Genomic DNA, 15,472 nt, shown 5'->3' with positions numbered 1-15,472 from the left:
CCACTGTCAAGTAACATTTGCTCAAATATTACTTATAAAGGAACTCAGAGGGGAGCTTTTGGAATCATGTAGAGAAGGGATTTCTAACAAGAAGAGACAGAACCAGGTTAGAGTAACATCAGGACTTGGGATTACCTTTCTCCTGGGAGACCTGGTAATTACTAACAAGTCTCACACATGGAGCTTCTGAAGACAGAGAGGACCCTAACGGCAGGACTGCAGAGATTTCAGTAACCAGCCATCAGGCATTTGAGGCCAGAGGGGACTCTCTGCCTCAACAAGATTAGGGGCTTGATTTTTAGGGCACTGAGAAGGAATAGCTCATGTGGGTCACTCAGTCACTGAAGGGGTTGAATTGTGGCCCCCAAATAGATATGTTTATGTCCTATTCTCCAGAGCCTGTGAATGTGATCTTGTTTGGAAAAAATAGAGTCTTTACAAATGTAATTACGGGTTAAGGGTCTCAGGATGATGACATCCAGGTGGGTCTTAAATCCAATAACTTGTGTTCTTATAAGAGGCACACAGAAGAGAAGGTGATGTGACAATGGAGGCAGAGACTGGAGTGATACAACCAAAAGGAATGCTAGAGCCGCTAGAAGCTGGAAGAGACAAGGAAGGATTCTCCCCAAGAGCCTCCAGAGGGAGTGCAGCCCAGCTGATTGGATTTGATTTTGGACTTCTGGCCTCCAGCACTGTAAGAGAATAATTTCTGTTGTTTTAAGCCACCCAGCTTGTGGTAATTTTGTTACAGCATCCCAGGGAAACTAATACAGTTACATGGTAAGTCAGAGAGCTGAGGAGAAAGCTGGTTGCATGCCATGGCTCCTATGGCCATGGGTCCCAGATGCTACATCTTAGCTTAATCTACCCAGCACTGTTTCTGCTGCATAGGTTTTGAATAAGTCAAAGAACCTGAGCAACCAACCATCATCAATTTAAAGATGATGAAGAAATCATCTCACTCATTAATCACTAGGTGACATGCATTGAACTATGTGCTTTACTTACATTCTTTTATTTAATCCCCCAAGCTCCCATGGAGAGGCAGACATTGTTATCCCACTTTATAGATAAGGCAACTTCAAGAAGTTAGGAAACTTAACAACTAGTAAGTGACAGTGCTGGTAGCTAGTCTGTCAGGCTCCAAGCCTCATGCTTTTAACTAAGGATGACCTGTGGGAAGGCATATGAATGTTGACAAAATAAAATTGGGGAAATGCTAAGATAAGGTCCCTTCCCAGTAGACATTGCTCAAGGACTATCCCCGCGTGAGCATGCTTGAACTCAATGTAAGAGATCACCCAGGAGAGACTGGGACATGCAATATGAGTGCCAACATGACAGTTCAGCAGGAAAGCATATTACACACATAGATCATCCACTGGCCATAGCGCTGCTTCAGGGTATGCAGCACGGATGCCTCATTGAGGTGAGTCAGCATTGCCATGTCTTCAATCATTTCAAACTCTGGAGGATTCATCTGCTGGATTTTGTCCTCCTTTATGCTCAGACTCTGCAGAGAGAAGAAAAATATATGATATATTCCCCTGTCTCCTATGCGTATTCATTTTCCCATGAATTAGAATATTCAGACTCAAAAAGAAAAAATGATGCCTTATTAGGGGGTGAGGCCAGAAGAAATTAAGCCAGGCTTCGTGGAAAAAAAACAAGTGTTCTCCCTGAAAAAGCCCTCTCCTTCCCTAAAGATGAAGTAAACATAGTATTTTTGTTATATCAAGATTTTCTATCATGCAGTACTCTAATCTTATGGCTTCTGGCTAGCCCTTATTCCCTCTAAGAGTACATGGATCATATTATGTACAATCTAACCCCTAACTCCCAGCCCTTGATGTCCCAACATACCTTGGAGATTTAGAAGAAGAAACTTAGAGTGGAGGATTAAGGAGGCAGATCTTATCCTTCCAGACCTAGTTCAAAACCTGTCTGCTCCCTCAAACCTTCCCAACTACTCCAGCTTATTAGTTTGTCCTCTTCTGTTAAGTCTTATCACTTGTACTATCTTTACATTAATAGTATTGTGTATATTTTAATAATTGACTGTGTTAGATTATTTTCTGGCTAGATTATAAATACCTTAAGAAGGATTTTTGATGTTGTCTTCTTTAATGAAGTTCAAAAACTTGCACATGCATGTTCATTTTTGATGTTGTCATAATAACTATAGTTATTAAATATAGTTATTAAAGCACCTATCACAATGCTTGGGATATGGTAAATAATCAATAAATATTAATATCTTGATTAATATGGATGCATTTCTACTATCAAAGTTTCTTGGGATTCTTCTCACAGGTTTCCTAACACCCTTTCTATAGCCCTTTTCCATGATTAATACATATTTGTGTCAACTGATTGCCCCATTTAATCCTAGTTGGTGATGGCTTCTTTCCAAGGCTCTCACACTCTTTACATGCTTGATTCAATTTCTATCCATCTGCCTTCTTTGACATTGTTCTAACAGTAATCCTTCTTCTTTTGAGTCCCTTCACTTTCTGTATTTCAAGGACTCCTCATCTCCCCTCAAACCCATGCAGAACGGAATCATATCTCATACATCTTCAAAAACCTCCCCTTTTCCCTAATTCTATTTTTCTATGTTTTTCATTACCAACTTTCATCAATAAGTAGTACTTTATACCCACTAGATTTATTGCCTTTGTTAATGTTACAAAGACCAAAGGTGATTGGAAGTGTAGTCACTTCTAACATGAGGAAGAGGAAGCCTGGAGCCAGGGAGATAGAGAGTGAAGCTGGGGGAATGGGACCTTCATTACATGAAAGAAGGACAAGCAGGACAAAATAAATCACCTTCAGACTCTTCTTTCTACCTGCATTAATGGCTTTAATGCTCTTCTTCCTATGGTTGTAACCACATTATAGTCACAAATCACCTTAAGTGCTGTTGAAGGGACAGTAGTTTGTTTTGGAGAATGTGCTCAGAAGAGCAAGCCTCACATCTGGAGGCCTAATAAAATTTAGTTGGTCATCATTAAGAAAATGAAAAGACAATACATAGACTGAGAGAAAATATGTACAAATAATACATGTGATAAGGGATTTGCATCCAGAAAGTAAAAAGAACTCTTACAACTGAATAATGAAGAGGCAATAGCCCAATTTTAAAAAATGGGCAAAGAGCTTGAATAGACATTTCTCTGAAGGAGATAAACAAATGGCCAATATGTACATGAAAAGATGCTCAACATCATTAGTCACTGGGGAAATGCAAATAAAAATCACATTAAAATACCACTTCATGCCCAATAGAACGGCTGTAATCAAAAAGAAAATAAAATGTGTTAGTAAGGATGTGGAGAGAGTTTAATTCTTATATGTTGCTGGTGGAAATGTAAAATGGTAGCCTCTTTGGAAAGCAGTTTGGAAATTTCTCAAAATGCTTAATATAGAGTTAACATATGATCCAGCAAAAACCCTCCTAGATATACACCCAAGAGAAATGAAAACATGTGTCCCCACAAAAACTTGCACATGTATGTTCATAGAAACATTATTCATAATAGACAGAACATACAAACAACCCAGTGACAATCAACTGATGAATGGATGAACAACATGGTATATCCATAAAATGGAATACTATTTATCCATAAAAAGGAATGAAATATTTATTCATGTGACAATGTGAATGAACCTCAAAAACATTATGCTTAGTGAAAGAAGCCAGAAACAAAAGGCCACCAATTATATGCTCCTATTTATCTGAAATTGCTAGAATAGGCAAATCTATAGAGATAGAAAGTAGATCAGTGATTGCCTGGGGCTAGTGTAGGAGGAAAGAAGAGGGAGTGACTGCTAATGGGCACAAGATTTCTTTGGGGGATCTTTTCTAATAAAATATTGTCCCAAGGCTACATGACCCTGATTGAGTCTATTTCTTAGTTCACTGATTTAGGACTAAGGAAAATTTCTTGCTGAATTTTCCTTTGTCCACCTATTTATGTTCCAGTTAAAAATCACCAAGTTCTTTTCTTAATTTCCTGAAGAGTTAAATAACATCTAAGCAACAAGTTCTTTTCTTAATTTCCTGAAGAGTTAAATAACATCTACCTAATTTGAGATTTTTTTACGTAACAGATATTGACTCTCAGGAAGACATATGAAAGCATTCTATGTGGTAGTTTATGAGTGGCTTCCAGAATTTTAAAAATCAGATGGCAACATGCTAGATCATAAATTGCCTAAAAACAAAGACAGCATTAAAAAGACAAACTTTCTCGATATCGATAATGTCTGTTTGTTATAGGATGTGGCTTGTTATGGATTTTGGAAGAGGAAGAATTTAAAGGAGTTTAGAGAAGTGAATATTGGCAGGGAATCATCTGTAAAATCTGTAAGGAAGAGTTCATTTAAGTAGGGCAGAAATGGGGCCTGGCTTACACCACAGGGTGGCAGGTAATGTGAAGTCAGCAATGTAGGCAAAGGTTCTGAGAGTGAGCTGTCTTCTCAATGTTACCCTGCTGCTCTGAATGCCTTGGTGGCAGGGAGAAGGGGCTGGGGGGTATTATGGCTTCACTATACACTTCTTCTGTGAACCTTACAGTCTAGCTTGTACCCCAACACTTGATATAACCTTTTCTTATGAAGGTCATAGATGACCTCCTAATTCTGAAATCCAAGACTTTCTCCAACTCTTAATCTTCTTCTGTATTATTTGTCGTTACTGGCCATTCCCCCATCTCTTGGCTTCTGTGACACTATGCCATTTTTACTCAAATTATACATCGCATTCTTGATCCTACAAACACAGCTTGCTTCATGGTTCCGTAAGTCATTATTCACCCCACAGGTTACCTTTTTTAAAAAATACTGACTTGAAACATTGATGAAAGAGTAGAAATGGCTGTGAGTTCTAGTCAATAATCCTTGTCACTGGCAATTGTTTTACTCTGATTTATTCACTGTTCTTCATTAAATCTTTGATGGTAAGTGGAGTTTTTTTTTGTTTGTTTGTTTTTGGTGACAGGATCTCACTCTGGTTGCCCAGGAGTGCAGTGATGTGATCTCTGCTCACTGCAACCTCGACCTCCCCAGACTCAGGTGATCCTCCCACCTCAGCCTCCCAAGTAGCTGGGACTACAATCACGTACCACCACGCCTGGCTTATTTTTGTATTTTTTGTAGATACAGGATTTTGCCACGTTGCCCAGGCTGCTCTCAAACTCCTGGGCTCAAGCAATTTGCCTGCCTCGGCCTCCCAAAGTGCTGAGATTACAGGCATGAGCCATTGTGCCCACTGACTTAAGGAGGAGCTTCTTAAAATGAATGACTCCAAAGTGAGTCAGTGGCATCTCCTACCCCAGATCTTTAATTAAAATATTATAGAAATAATATATTTAGTTATTTGATAGAGAACATAGTCATCACCGCAATGAAATAAAAATTTCTTTACCTTTCCATCTGCTGTCTCAACAATTACTGTTCCATCATCTTCACTCCCTTTTACCTCAGCCTCTATATAAGCATTCTCACCATCAGGAATCCAGCATTTCTTCTTCCCTGTAGAGCAAAAAAAAAAAAAAAAAAAAAAAAAAAAAAAAAAAAAAAAAAAAAAAAAAAAAAAAAAAAAAAAAATGGATTATAGCTATAGTACTTACAGAAATACACACTGGACACTTTCATACTGATAGATCTAATCTCATTTCTGCTAACTCGGCTTGTTGACTACAGGAACTTACAAAGTTAGATAAAATCATGAAAGCTCATTCTGAAGATACACTCACTCACATAATGGCTCTACAGGAACATCTCAGCAAGCAGCAGCTTGGGGGCACCATAGACCATTTTGCTACAAGAAAGTTACCTCGCAACACCCCTCCCAACCCCAACACTTTCCTCCACTCACACCCCAGGACTTTGGTGGTTGCCCTGGTGCTTGCACCCCTTCCAGATTCCCTCCCCGCAGAAAACTCGTTCAGAAAAAGTCTGGGAACAACTAAGTGAAAATTTAGATTAATGGTTATGTTCTTCAGGGTTTCTTTAGACCTTATTTCAAATCTTGGAATGGAAACCAGCTAAGTGAATTACATGGTGGAATTGGCAGGGGGGCAGGTTGAGGAGAGAGAATATGGGTTGTTTTTGTCACACAACATAACCAGCTCATATTATTTCCCCCAATATGTTATTTTTCTCTCTTCACCTTCCTCAGTTCCTGTACCCCATCCCTAAGCAAAGTAGACCTCCATAAACTGATTAACCAACAAGAGATCTGGGGTGAAATGAGCCAGAACTCTTATGAACACCTGAGGCAGCTTCTCTTTCTCTCCCACTTGAAGCAGATAGACAGTGATAATGAATAAAAAATATGATTTTAAGGGTCTGGGTGCAGTGACTCATGTTCATAATTCCAGCACTTTGGAGGCCAAGGTGAGAGGATCTCTAGACCCCAGGAGTTCAAAACTAGCTTGGGCAACATAGGAAGACCCTTTACTCCCCCAGTCCTGTCTCCACAAAAAACAAATAAGGCCGGGCGCAGTGGGTCACGCCTGTAATCCCAACACTTTGAGAGGCTGAGGCGGGCAGATCACGAGGTCAGGAGTTCGAGACCAGCCTGGCCAACACGGTGAAACCCCATTTCTACTAAAAATACAAAAATTAGCTGGGCATGGTGGCGTGTGCCTGTAATCCCAGCTACTCAGGAGGCTGAGGCAGGAGAATCACTTGAACCAGGGAGTTGGAGGTTGCAGTGAGCCAAGATTGTGCCATTGCACTCCAGCCTGGGTGACAGAGCAATATTCTGTCTCAATAAAAAATAAAAAAATAAAAATTAACCAGGTGTGATGGTGCATGACTGTAGTCTTAGCTGTTCAGGAGGCTGAATGGGGAAGATCACTTGAACCCAGGAGTTGGCTCGTTTTCCTTTAAAAGCATATTAAAATGAATATATATATATATATGAAAATGAGCCTTAGTAGAAGCTCACAGAAATCCCCAGGTCACAGCTATTCAGGTAGATGGGGAAAGCATTTGCTGAAGGAGGGAATATGTTAGCCAATGGCTAGGGAAGACACAGGTGAAAACCCCACTATAACCACAGCACTAACAGGTAATGCGAACTCAGTCCCCACCATCACCTCTAATATATGAGTCACAAAAGCTAGAGAGGGCTCACTACCGCAGGACAGGTGGTCCTTATTTCCCAGAGGAAGGCAATAAGACTGGGGAAGGAGTGTGTACAAAGTAGCTGAAGTTGGGCACCATTCGCCCCTTCTTCCACCATGCTAGTTTCTGCAAAGAATTTGGTTGCTCACGACTTTCTTGCTATCAGTGCTGCCTTCTTCGTTTCCCTGATTACAAACAATTCACCACTAAAACTGCTTGGCAAGAGGAGTTTATGTTCCCATCTAGCTGATTGTGCATTTGCTTTCTACTTATCGTTTGTGTTTTAAATACTGGCTTTGCATTGTATTCATTATTTTGGTCCCTTTTTGCAAAAACTGATTTTGCTTTGTGTTATGTCTATGAAAATATGCTTGTTTTTGAAAAGCACCCAGTTAGCATACATTTTGTGTGTGTGTTTAAGGTAAAATGCTCTGCATTTTAAACCAAATGTTATCACTTGAAAGAAACTTGAAGGTCACCTGGCACAGACTCTCTCCCTCTGTCTCTCTTTCTCTTTCTTTTTAGAAAATGAACGTTGGGAGAGAGATGGAGAGAGTTGCCCATAGTCACATGGCTAATTAGTGGAAGTCACTATAATAATGACTCTAGAAATGAGATCATCCACCTCCTGAATCAGTGCTCCTGCATTACAGCCTGCCTCCTCTAACACATGCTTAGCTTTTCTCCTCCAATTCTTCTCTCCAGGAGTAGGCTCACTGCCTGCCTCATGACGAAGTCTCTCTCTTACCACCCCTGGAAACACTTAGTGGGGGATAAAAAGTATCAGAAATCCTTTCTCATAGGAGACTCAAACCCTGACAGGGACATTTTTTACAAAAATGAAGCAAATGAACTCCGTCAATTTTAATTCCTGGTGTTCAAGAATAATGCAGAGCTGGAAATGCAGATAAGTAATTGATTTGAGGGAGGCAGCCAGGATTTTAACACTGGCTTTGCTTGTAACAAGATATAAAGCCACATGACTTCATCTCTTTTGGCCTTCATATTCTCATCTGTAAAGTAGGCCTTTTGCTATATGATTCCATATTTTTAGACAATTAAATATATTTTCCAATATAAAGCTAATATGTGCTTATTGAAGAAAGCTTGAAGAATAATGTATGAAGAAAAGAATGTTTTTAATCACCCATAATCAAACAACTCAGAGATAACCACTGTTATGTATTGAAGCATTTCTTTTGAATCTTTTTTTCTAGGATATTGATTAAAACGGGGGTAATACTATATTCAGTCTTACAGTTATTTTAAATAGATTGCTTACATGTTCTAATATAAAAATTATTTACATTTGGCTTTGGAATGGTGTTTTGTCCTAGCTCTACAACCACCTGGGCTTCTTCACTGTCACCCAGGAATTCTAGCTTTCCTTCTCGGGTATCATAATAATGCATTATATTTATTTTTCACATTTATAGTCTCATTTGGTCCTCACAGCAATGGAGGAAGGTAGACCGGACAAGTATTATTATCTCCTTTGATACATGAGGAAACCAGGGCTCAATAAAGTGAAGTGATTTGCTCTAATTACCCAGCCAGAGATGGTCAAGGACAGGGAATTTGATCCCAAGACTACCTGCTAAATACTCGTCATCACACTGCTTCCACTTGACCAGAGTTCAAAAAAGCAAACTCCATTGTCTACCAGCCTGGAAAGATGAACAACTTTTGCCACCACTTGACTCTGCTGCCAGTGCATTTCTATGAGGAAGGATTGTTTGGTCCAAAAAATTAATAGGAAATTATGTAGATTGCTATGTTTTAAGTAATTATTTATGGTGCTGATTTTAATAAATGCATCATCCAATTATCTCTAATGCTTAGGCTCAATTTTTTTTTCTTCCTGGCACCACTATTATCTTGTCCTCCATTATCTAACTACCTGCGATAAGCCTCTGCATGACCAGTTCTAACCTCAGGGATAGCTCTGTTATTGTATTTGATTTGATGGATTATGATTAGCCTAAAATCCAATCACAGTCATGAATCCAATGGCTGGAAACTGGGAACTGATCCAGGACTGGTCTGTGATGGAAATATAATATCCTCCATAACTGGCTTGAATTGTAATTGGTCATATTAAAGTCTAATGTTGACTAATTCTGAATACTAGAACGACATTCAGCCAGTCCTTATGTTGCACTGCTGAATAATTTTGGATTAAGACATGTAGGTAGCTTGATGCTATATCACACTGTGAATCTGATTTCTTAATCTCCAATTCGCTGAAATTCAACACAGACGTGTAAAGGTAGCAGGAAAAAAGAATAACATTTATTTAGAGATTTCAATGTAGAACTTAGCCTTTTTGTTTTTAATCCTCATTAACCTTTGTCCTTGCCTGTAACTACCAAGGAATTATGAATCAGGGTGAGCAAGTCTCCTAATTACCTTTTGCTTAGTGTTGGCTGAGTGACCCTGCTGACCTAGAAGACCGTTAGAGGCAAGGCTCCAACATCAGAATATTCTAGAGAGCCAGAGACAACTTCAAAGTCTGCAGCCTTACCAGAGTCTTTCCCTTTCTTCTTCCCCACAATGTACGAACCACAGCCACCAGTCTAAGTCACAGGCCCCTCTCTCTACTGTGGCATTTACTGATAACTAAGAGGTTTCTAGGAAAGGCTTTGTCTGTGGCCATTCCTGCAGGTGTCTGTGTTAGAACAGGGGCTCCTTGAAGAGAAAACCTGTCTTAGGACCAAGTGTGTAGGGCCCAGGCCTAGGCTGCCTCCCAGCCACCCTCCTCTTCTGTGGGTACTTCCATTCCTACCCTGGATACTCAGAGGCCCTCAGCTGCTCAGTTTCCTAGAGGCTGATCACACCCCAAGCAAATAGATTAGGCTCTAGAACTGATGGCTCTTCTCTATCCATCAAATATCTTAGTCACCACCTTGAAGGAGCAAAATAAAGTGAAGCCAGCAACCACCACATGTCTCACCATCCAAGGCTGTGGCCTGTAGTAGAAGCAGCTCAGCTTCACTTCTTCTGAGGAAGGCTGCGGCTTCTCCAAGGTCTGACAGATCCATCTTTATTAAAGCAATCCACCAAAAGAAGGCCCTAAACGTGAGTAGAAAAGATTCACCCTGAAAAAAAAATTGGTATGGAGAAGAAAAAAGTGGAAATAAGGCATCAAGCTCTAAATGAGCAACCATTTACATAGATAGACCAAAGAGTGTTAGGTTTTCCTATAACTACCTGTGCCCCTTCTTTCTCTTTGCTATGTCTCAAATTTATACAAAATTGGACTCAAGAATATCTGACTCTTGCAGGGCTGACTTACCCACTAGACATAGAAGGCACAGTGCCTGAGGCCCACAATGCTTTTAGGGGCTCATCAAAATGTTTAATTTATTTTTAAATCAGAAGAAAAATATAAAAGTAATATGAATGATACATATTAATGAACAGGGCCTGGATTATATTCATCTTTAGGCCAACACAGTTATGAAATCTGATTTTTAATATATTTTTGTGGAGAAATGGTCCTTAAAAGACAGAAGTGCCTGTAGTCAGTGAAAGTCATAATGCCACCCTGGGCCATGGAGTTCTGACAGGTGGTAGGATATTCCAGATGGAGAAACGTCAAGTTGTGGACACTAGGCCCTTTGATAGGCATGGAGGGGGGTTTTGAGGTATCTACCCCCAACTAGACAGACCATCATAGACAGAGTATGGTTACAAAGAGAAGTGATTCAGATAAATGTTCAGTAATAGACAGTAAAGGGATAAAAAGATAAATATCTTGGCAGAGATAAGTGTCTGGGAGCAAATGATTTACAAAAATACAGGCACAGTTGGGCATTTGGGAGACCTGGCCAAGAGCAGTAATGAAGAAGCCCAGGCTGAAGGTGGCAAGCAGGTTACAGGGTGATGTGAGTGAGGCTGGAATAAATAAAGAAGTTCATTGACTCAAGCAAGGCAAGAATCAGTCTTAGAGGGACTCAGTTGCTGGGCAAATTATCAAGGCTGAAGTCATTGAGCACCCACTGTATACCAAACACTGGACATAGTTCATCTTTAATTTTCACACTTTACATTTGATAACAGGGAGAAGCAGAAGTGGAAACTGGGCCTTCATGATTTTAAATGAGAAGCTATTCTCTCTATTTGGACAAAAAAAGTCTTCCTCTTCACTCAAGCATGCAAGGCAAGTGTTACTCGTCACATTTATAGGTGAGAAGGTAGAGAAGGGCTTGCCAAGTTTGCTTAGCTCAGGTGCTGTCTTTGAGGACAGATCAGCACCCACTTCAGAATGAACTGTAATCACTTACTATCTTGCAATGAACAAATCCAATAAACTAATGTATTTTACTGCACTTAATCTGCTCTCTTCTTTGTGGTGGCTTGGATAGGTATAGTGATACCACTTCTAGGATCTAGTTTAAAGGAGTATGGTTTAAAGCAAAGCCTAGTGGTCCAGGCTAAGAGTTAGTTTTATTTCTGCCAGCAAATAGGCATGTGACTTGTGGGAAATCACTTAGTCCCTGTAGATGCAGTTTCCTCGCCTATGTAATGCAAGGACTAGTCTTAATGTATAGGAACATTTCCTGAAGTGGAGAGAAGAAAAGATGCTCAAGAGAAACAACACACATGACGGCCCTCCAGAGATGGGACTGAAGGCAGCATTTCTCAGGGAAAAAGACAAAACTGATTTTTCTGCAGGTGAGCATTCAGATTCAGGTTTTGTAATCATTATAACAGCAATAACATTGTTAGACATTTGAATATAGAAGAACTCAAGGTAAAGGAAAGCTCTGAAAGTGAGGCAGAGAAATTTAGAAATAGATGGTAGGAAACATCATCAATTCTGTGGGCAGGAACATGAGGAAAGCAGTATTTTGGGAAAATGGCTCTGGCGGCATATTCTGGGTAGATGAGGATGAGGAAAATCTGTAGTCAGGGAGACAAGTTGTGAGTCTGGATTTGCGAAATAATGCACTGTGTCCTCCTCCTCTCTGTATGTGTGACTTCCTAGTGGCTTGCACTCAGTAGACAGTAGAGCTCCGGAAGTATATTTGGAATATAAAAGATATCCATTAATACATGTGTGTACAAACTTCCTGAAAAGATACCTAAGAAATGGATATCTGTCTGAGTAGTGAGAGCAGGAGATGGGTGGCAGAAGGAGAGAACTACCTTTCATTTCATTCCATTCTAGTCTGTCAATGTGTGCCATGTGCTTATATTTCATAATTAACAGATTTTTTACAAGTAGTTCTTATTATAACATCAGAGATGAAAAGATCACAGCAAAACAGAGCACACAGCTGTGTAACTCTCCTTCCAAGTCTGGAGCATTTAACATATTTAAAGGTATACAGGGAACAGAATGTGTAGGAGCAGGCACTAGAAAGTAGGAAACAGTAGGTGCCAGGAGTGGGGCGGGCCTGGCAACCATTTGGAGATAGGTAACTGAAGCCAAGAGAATGATTCACCTGAGCAAAAAAAGGATCCAAATCCTTCTTTCTCCTTGGCCCCCTCCAGCATCCATTAACCCCCTAATGTCCTACTGACCTCTGGGTCCCTTTAGGTTCCAGTTGCACATATGGCTTTACAATTTTATAGAATAACACACTTATCACAGCCCAGTCCTAGCAACATCTTAAAATAGAAACTGAAAGAGCCCGAATGCCCAAAAGAAGTAAACAAATTAACCTTGCCAGCAAAAGAATCAGGAAGCTATATTTTGTGAATGACAGAGAAACACAGATGAGTATAGAACTGAAGGTAATTCTCTTAGAGGACAAGTTCATCTACATGTTGAAAGGAAATTATATTTGAGACTGGTATACTCGTGCATGTTTATCGGAGGATTCTGACACCCATGATAAACAAACTTGTATCTGATAATGCATATATTTACAAGATAGAAGAGGGCAGGGGGCAGCACTGGAATCCTAGAAGGAGAATAGGAAAGGATAGGGCAGACGGGCTGCATGCACAATGCCGGGAGTACCTCACTTCTAGGACCTAGCTCTGCCTTTGAACATTCAGGAGCTTGATATATCAATACATACTGGAGTGATTAGGTTCTGGGAATCACATAACTATGCTCAGAAGTGTGCATACAATTCATCACCCAAACCTGGACCTATTTTTTCTTACTGGGATTTTTAAGAGGGGATGCCATTAATATTTAAATCAGGACTGACCCAAGTGTATAGGGACATATGGACACTCCACTAATAAGAGAATTGATGACTTGAGATGGTAATTTCTAAACTGACAATGAATGTACACATTTTCCATAACTGCAAAGTCCAGGTTACTTGTCTGCATGATCAACAGGGCACATAGACAACATCATCACTATCAAAAGGTTGGATTCAGAGAAAAACATCAGATCATCACATACATGACAATTCAGTTTGTAACACAGCAAAATAATGCATCCTGTTCTGTTCTAGAGTTCACCTTTACAGGGACTGAGCACCATATAAGCCACCAGTATCATGTTTATATTGATAGGGCACAATTTCCAGGTGTATTTTAGTTGCCAGTTAACAAAGTAAAGACAAAGAATGGGAAGCCCTTACAGGGAAGGGAGAGCTGAGATGTAAGCTTTTCCTCTTAGCCAAAAAAGAATCATGTTGGTCTGACCTAGCTGCCTTTCATAAAAAGTATGTTTGAACAGCTGCCAGCTGAGACAAGTCACAAGCCCAGATGACCAACCATCCCTGTCTCCCCGGAACTGAGGTATTTCCCAGGGCTTGAGACTTTCAGTGTGAAAACCAGAAAAGTCCCAGGAAAACTAGAACAAGTTGGTCAACCTACTTGTAAGTGTAGTGCCTGTACTTCTTTTAGAAATTCAATCACAATTTTGGAAATTAGCTATTTTTATACTGGTTGTATTTCTGCAGCTATCCCCCTCTCCCTCCTCAGGTATTTTGCAAACATCTTTTTTGAAAACGTCCTTTTCAAATATACATTTGAATATATTCAGGCAATATATATGTATGGCCCATCTGTAATTGCCCATGTTAGGCCCAGGGGTACAATAATGGGCAGAATAAATACTGTGCCCTCTTAGAGTAATAGATTTGAGTAGGGATAGAAGTTTCTTCTGTCTTGAATTATTATGCATTAGACAAATCTGTAGAGAGAAATTTTCACACTTTGGGGTGGGGGGTGGAGCTGGTCATGTGCAAAGGTCAGAAAAGAAGCCCAGAGGGAGACTGTAGAAGTGAAGGGAAGAGGTGAGTTTGTACAGCCACAACTCCTAACTCACTAGTCTGAGTGGAAACTGTAGCCAGAGTTATGTTTTCTTAAGATGAGAAAACATGTTACTCACATTATTGTTTCACAGGCTCTTTCACTGTCTCATTCTCTGCCCACCATTCCAATGGAAGGGTCTCATCCTAGATCCTCCTAATCCCCTAGGATAGAACCCTTGGAGGCATCTCTAATTGCTCCTTCTATCTCATGCCACATTCAATTCATTGTCAACTTTTATTGATTTTATAATTACCAGTTCTTATCCACTTTTAGCCAACACAGTTTGGAATGCCTGTTGAGCCCACACTCCTATTAGAAGTGCCCGCTCTCATCCACAGGAATGAGCCACAAGTAGCCATGTCTGTAAGGTGACACTGGTGTCCTTGCCCAACTTATAAACCAGCCTTCAGTATCTGATCCAGGACAAGCAGAGACAATCAGGGTATCCCCCTGGAATACAGATTTGGGATTTAGATGCCACTCTCCATCTGGGCTCTTTGCTTGAATGGAGTGAGGCAAACTTGAGGGTTGAGGTTGGCATTGTGGTGTTGTCATGTGGTTCCACATGCACGCTAATCAGCAAAAGCATCCATAAAGAGGGAGTCACAGCAATGAGGAGAAGCAGCAATAAGGGACCAAAGGAAGAGAGAGATCACTTTCTTATATCTCAAAGACCCTTCCCGGTAACAGTACCTCCTGAGACCTATATTTAATTTCTGCATCTGATTTCCATAAGCTCTCTCAATGACCTTCCAGTACATTCTAATTTCTTTCCCAACTTTAAATAATTTCAAGTGAGTTTTTGTTATTTGCCATCAAAATATCCTTAACTAACGCATTATGTCTCAGTCTTTGTCCTAACACAGTTTCTTAGTTTCTCTCCTAAGATGATGTGAAGATTGTGTATAAAACTCAGCACATTGTCTGGTGCATAGTAAAACCTCAATCAATGTTAACTGTTCTTTTTACTATTCAACAAGCATTTATGCAGTCTTTGAACACTGTGCTAAATATGTAAGAGAGTAGCTTTGCTTTCCAAATTGCTTAGTGAATCTGAGATGTGCAAAACCATAATGGAGGATGGTACCATGGGGAAGTA

General features: G+C 40.1%; 1 protein-coding gene across 1 annotated transcript in view; it reads right to left on the bottom strand.

The window, feature by feature from the left end:
• The window catches only part of MYH15 (myosin heavy chain 15), a 156,275-nt gene that overhangs the window by 127,347 nt on the left and 13,456 nt on the right, over positions 1-15,472 (bottom strand). The window contains exons 3-5 of the mRNA XM_030801687.1: positions 10,097-10,241; positions 5,435-5,541; positions 1,373-1,516 (exon numbers count right to left, since the gene is read on the bottom strand). Of these exons, the coding sequence (XP_030657547.1) occupies positions 1,373-1,516; positions 5,435-5,541; positions 10,097-10,184 (339 nt within the window). The 5' untranslated portion in view covers positions 10,185-10,241. The remainder of the gene's footprint in view (positions 1-1,372; positions 1,517-5,434; positions 5,542-10,096; positions 10,242-15,472) is intronic.

This window comes from Nomascus leucogenys, chromosome 21, assembly GCF_006542625.1.
Source record: "Nomascus leucogenys isolate Asia chromosome 21, Asia_NLE_v1, whole genome shotgun sequence".
Taxonomy (NCBI): Eukaryota; Metazoa; Chordata; class Mammalia; order Primates; family Hylobatidae; genus Nomascus; species Nomascus leucogenys.
This window is presented reverse-complemented; position numbering and strand designations above follow the sequence as displayed.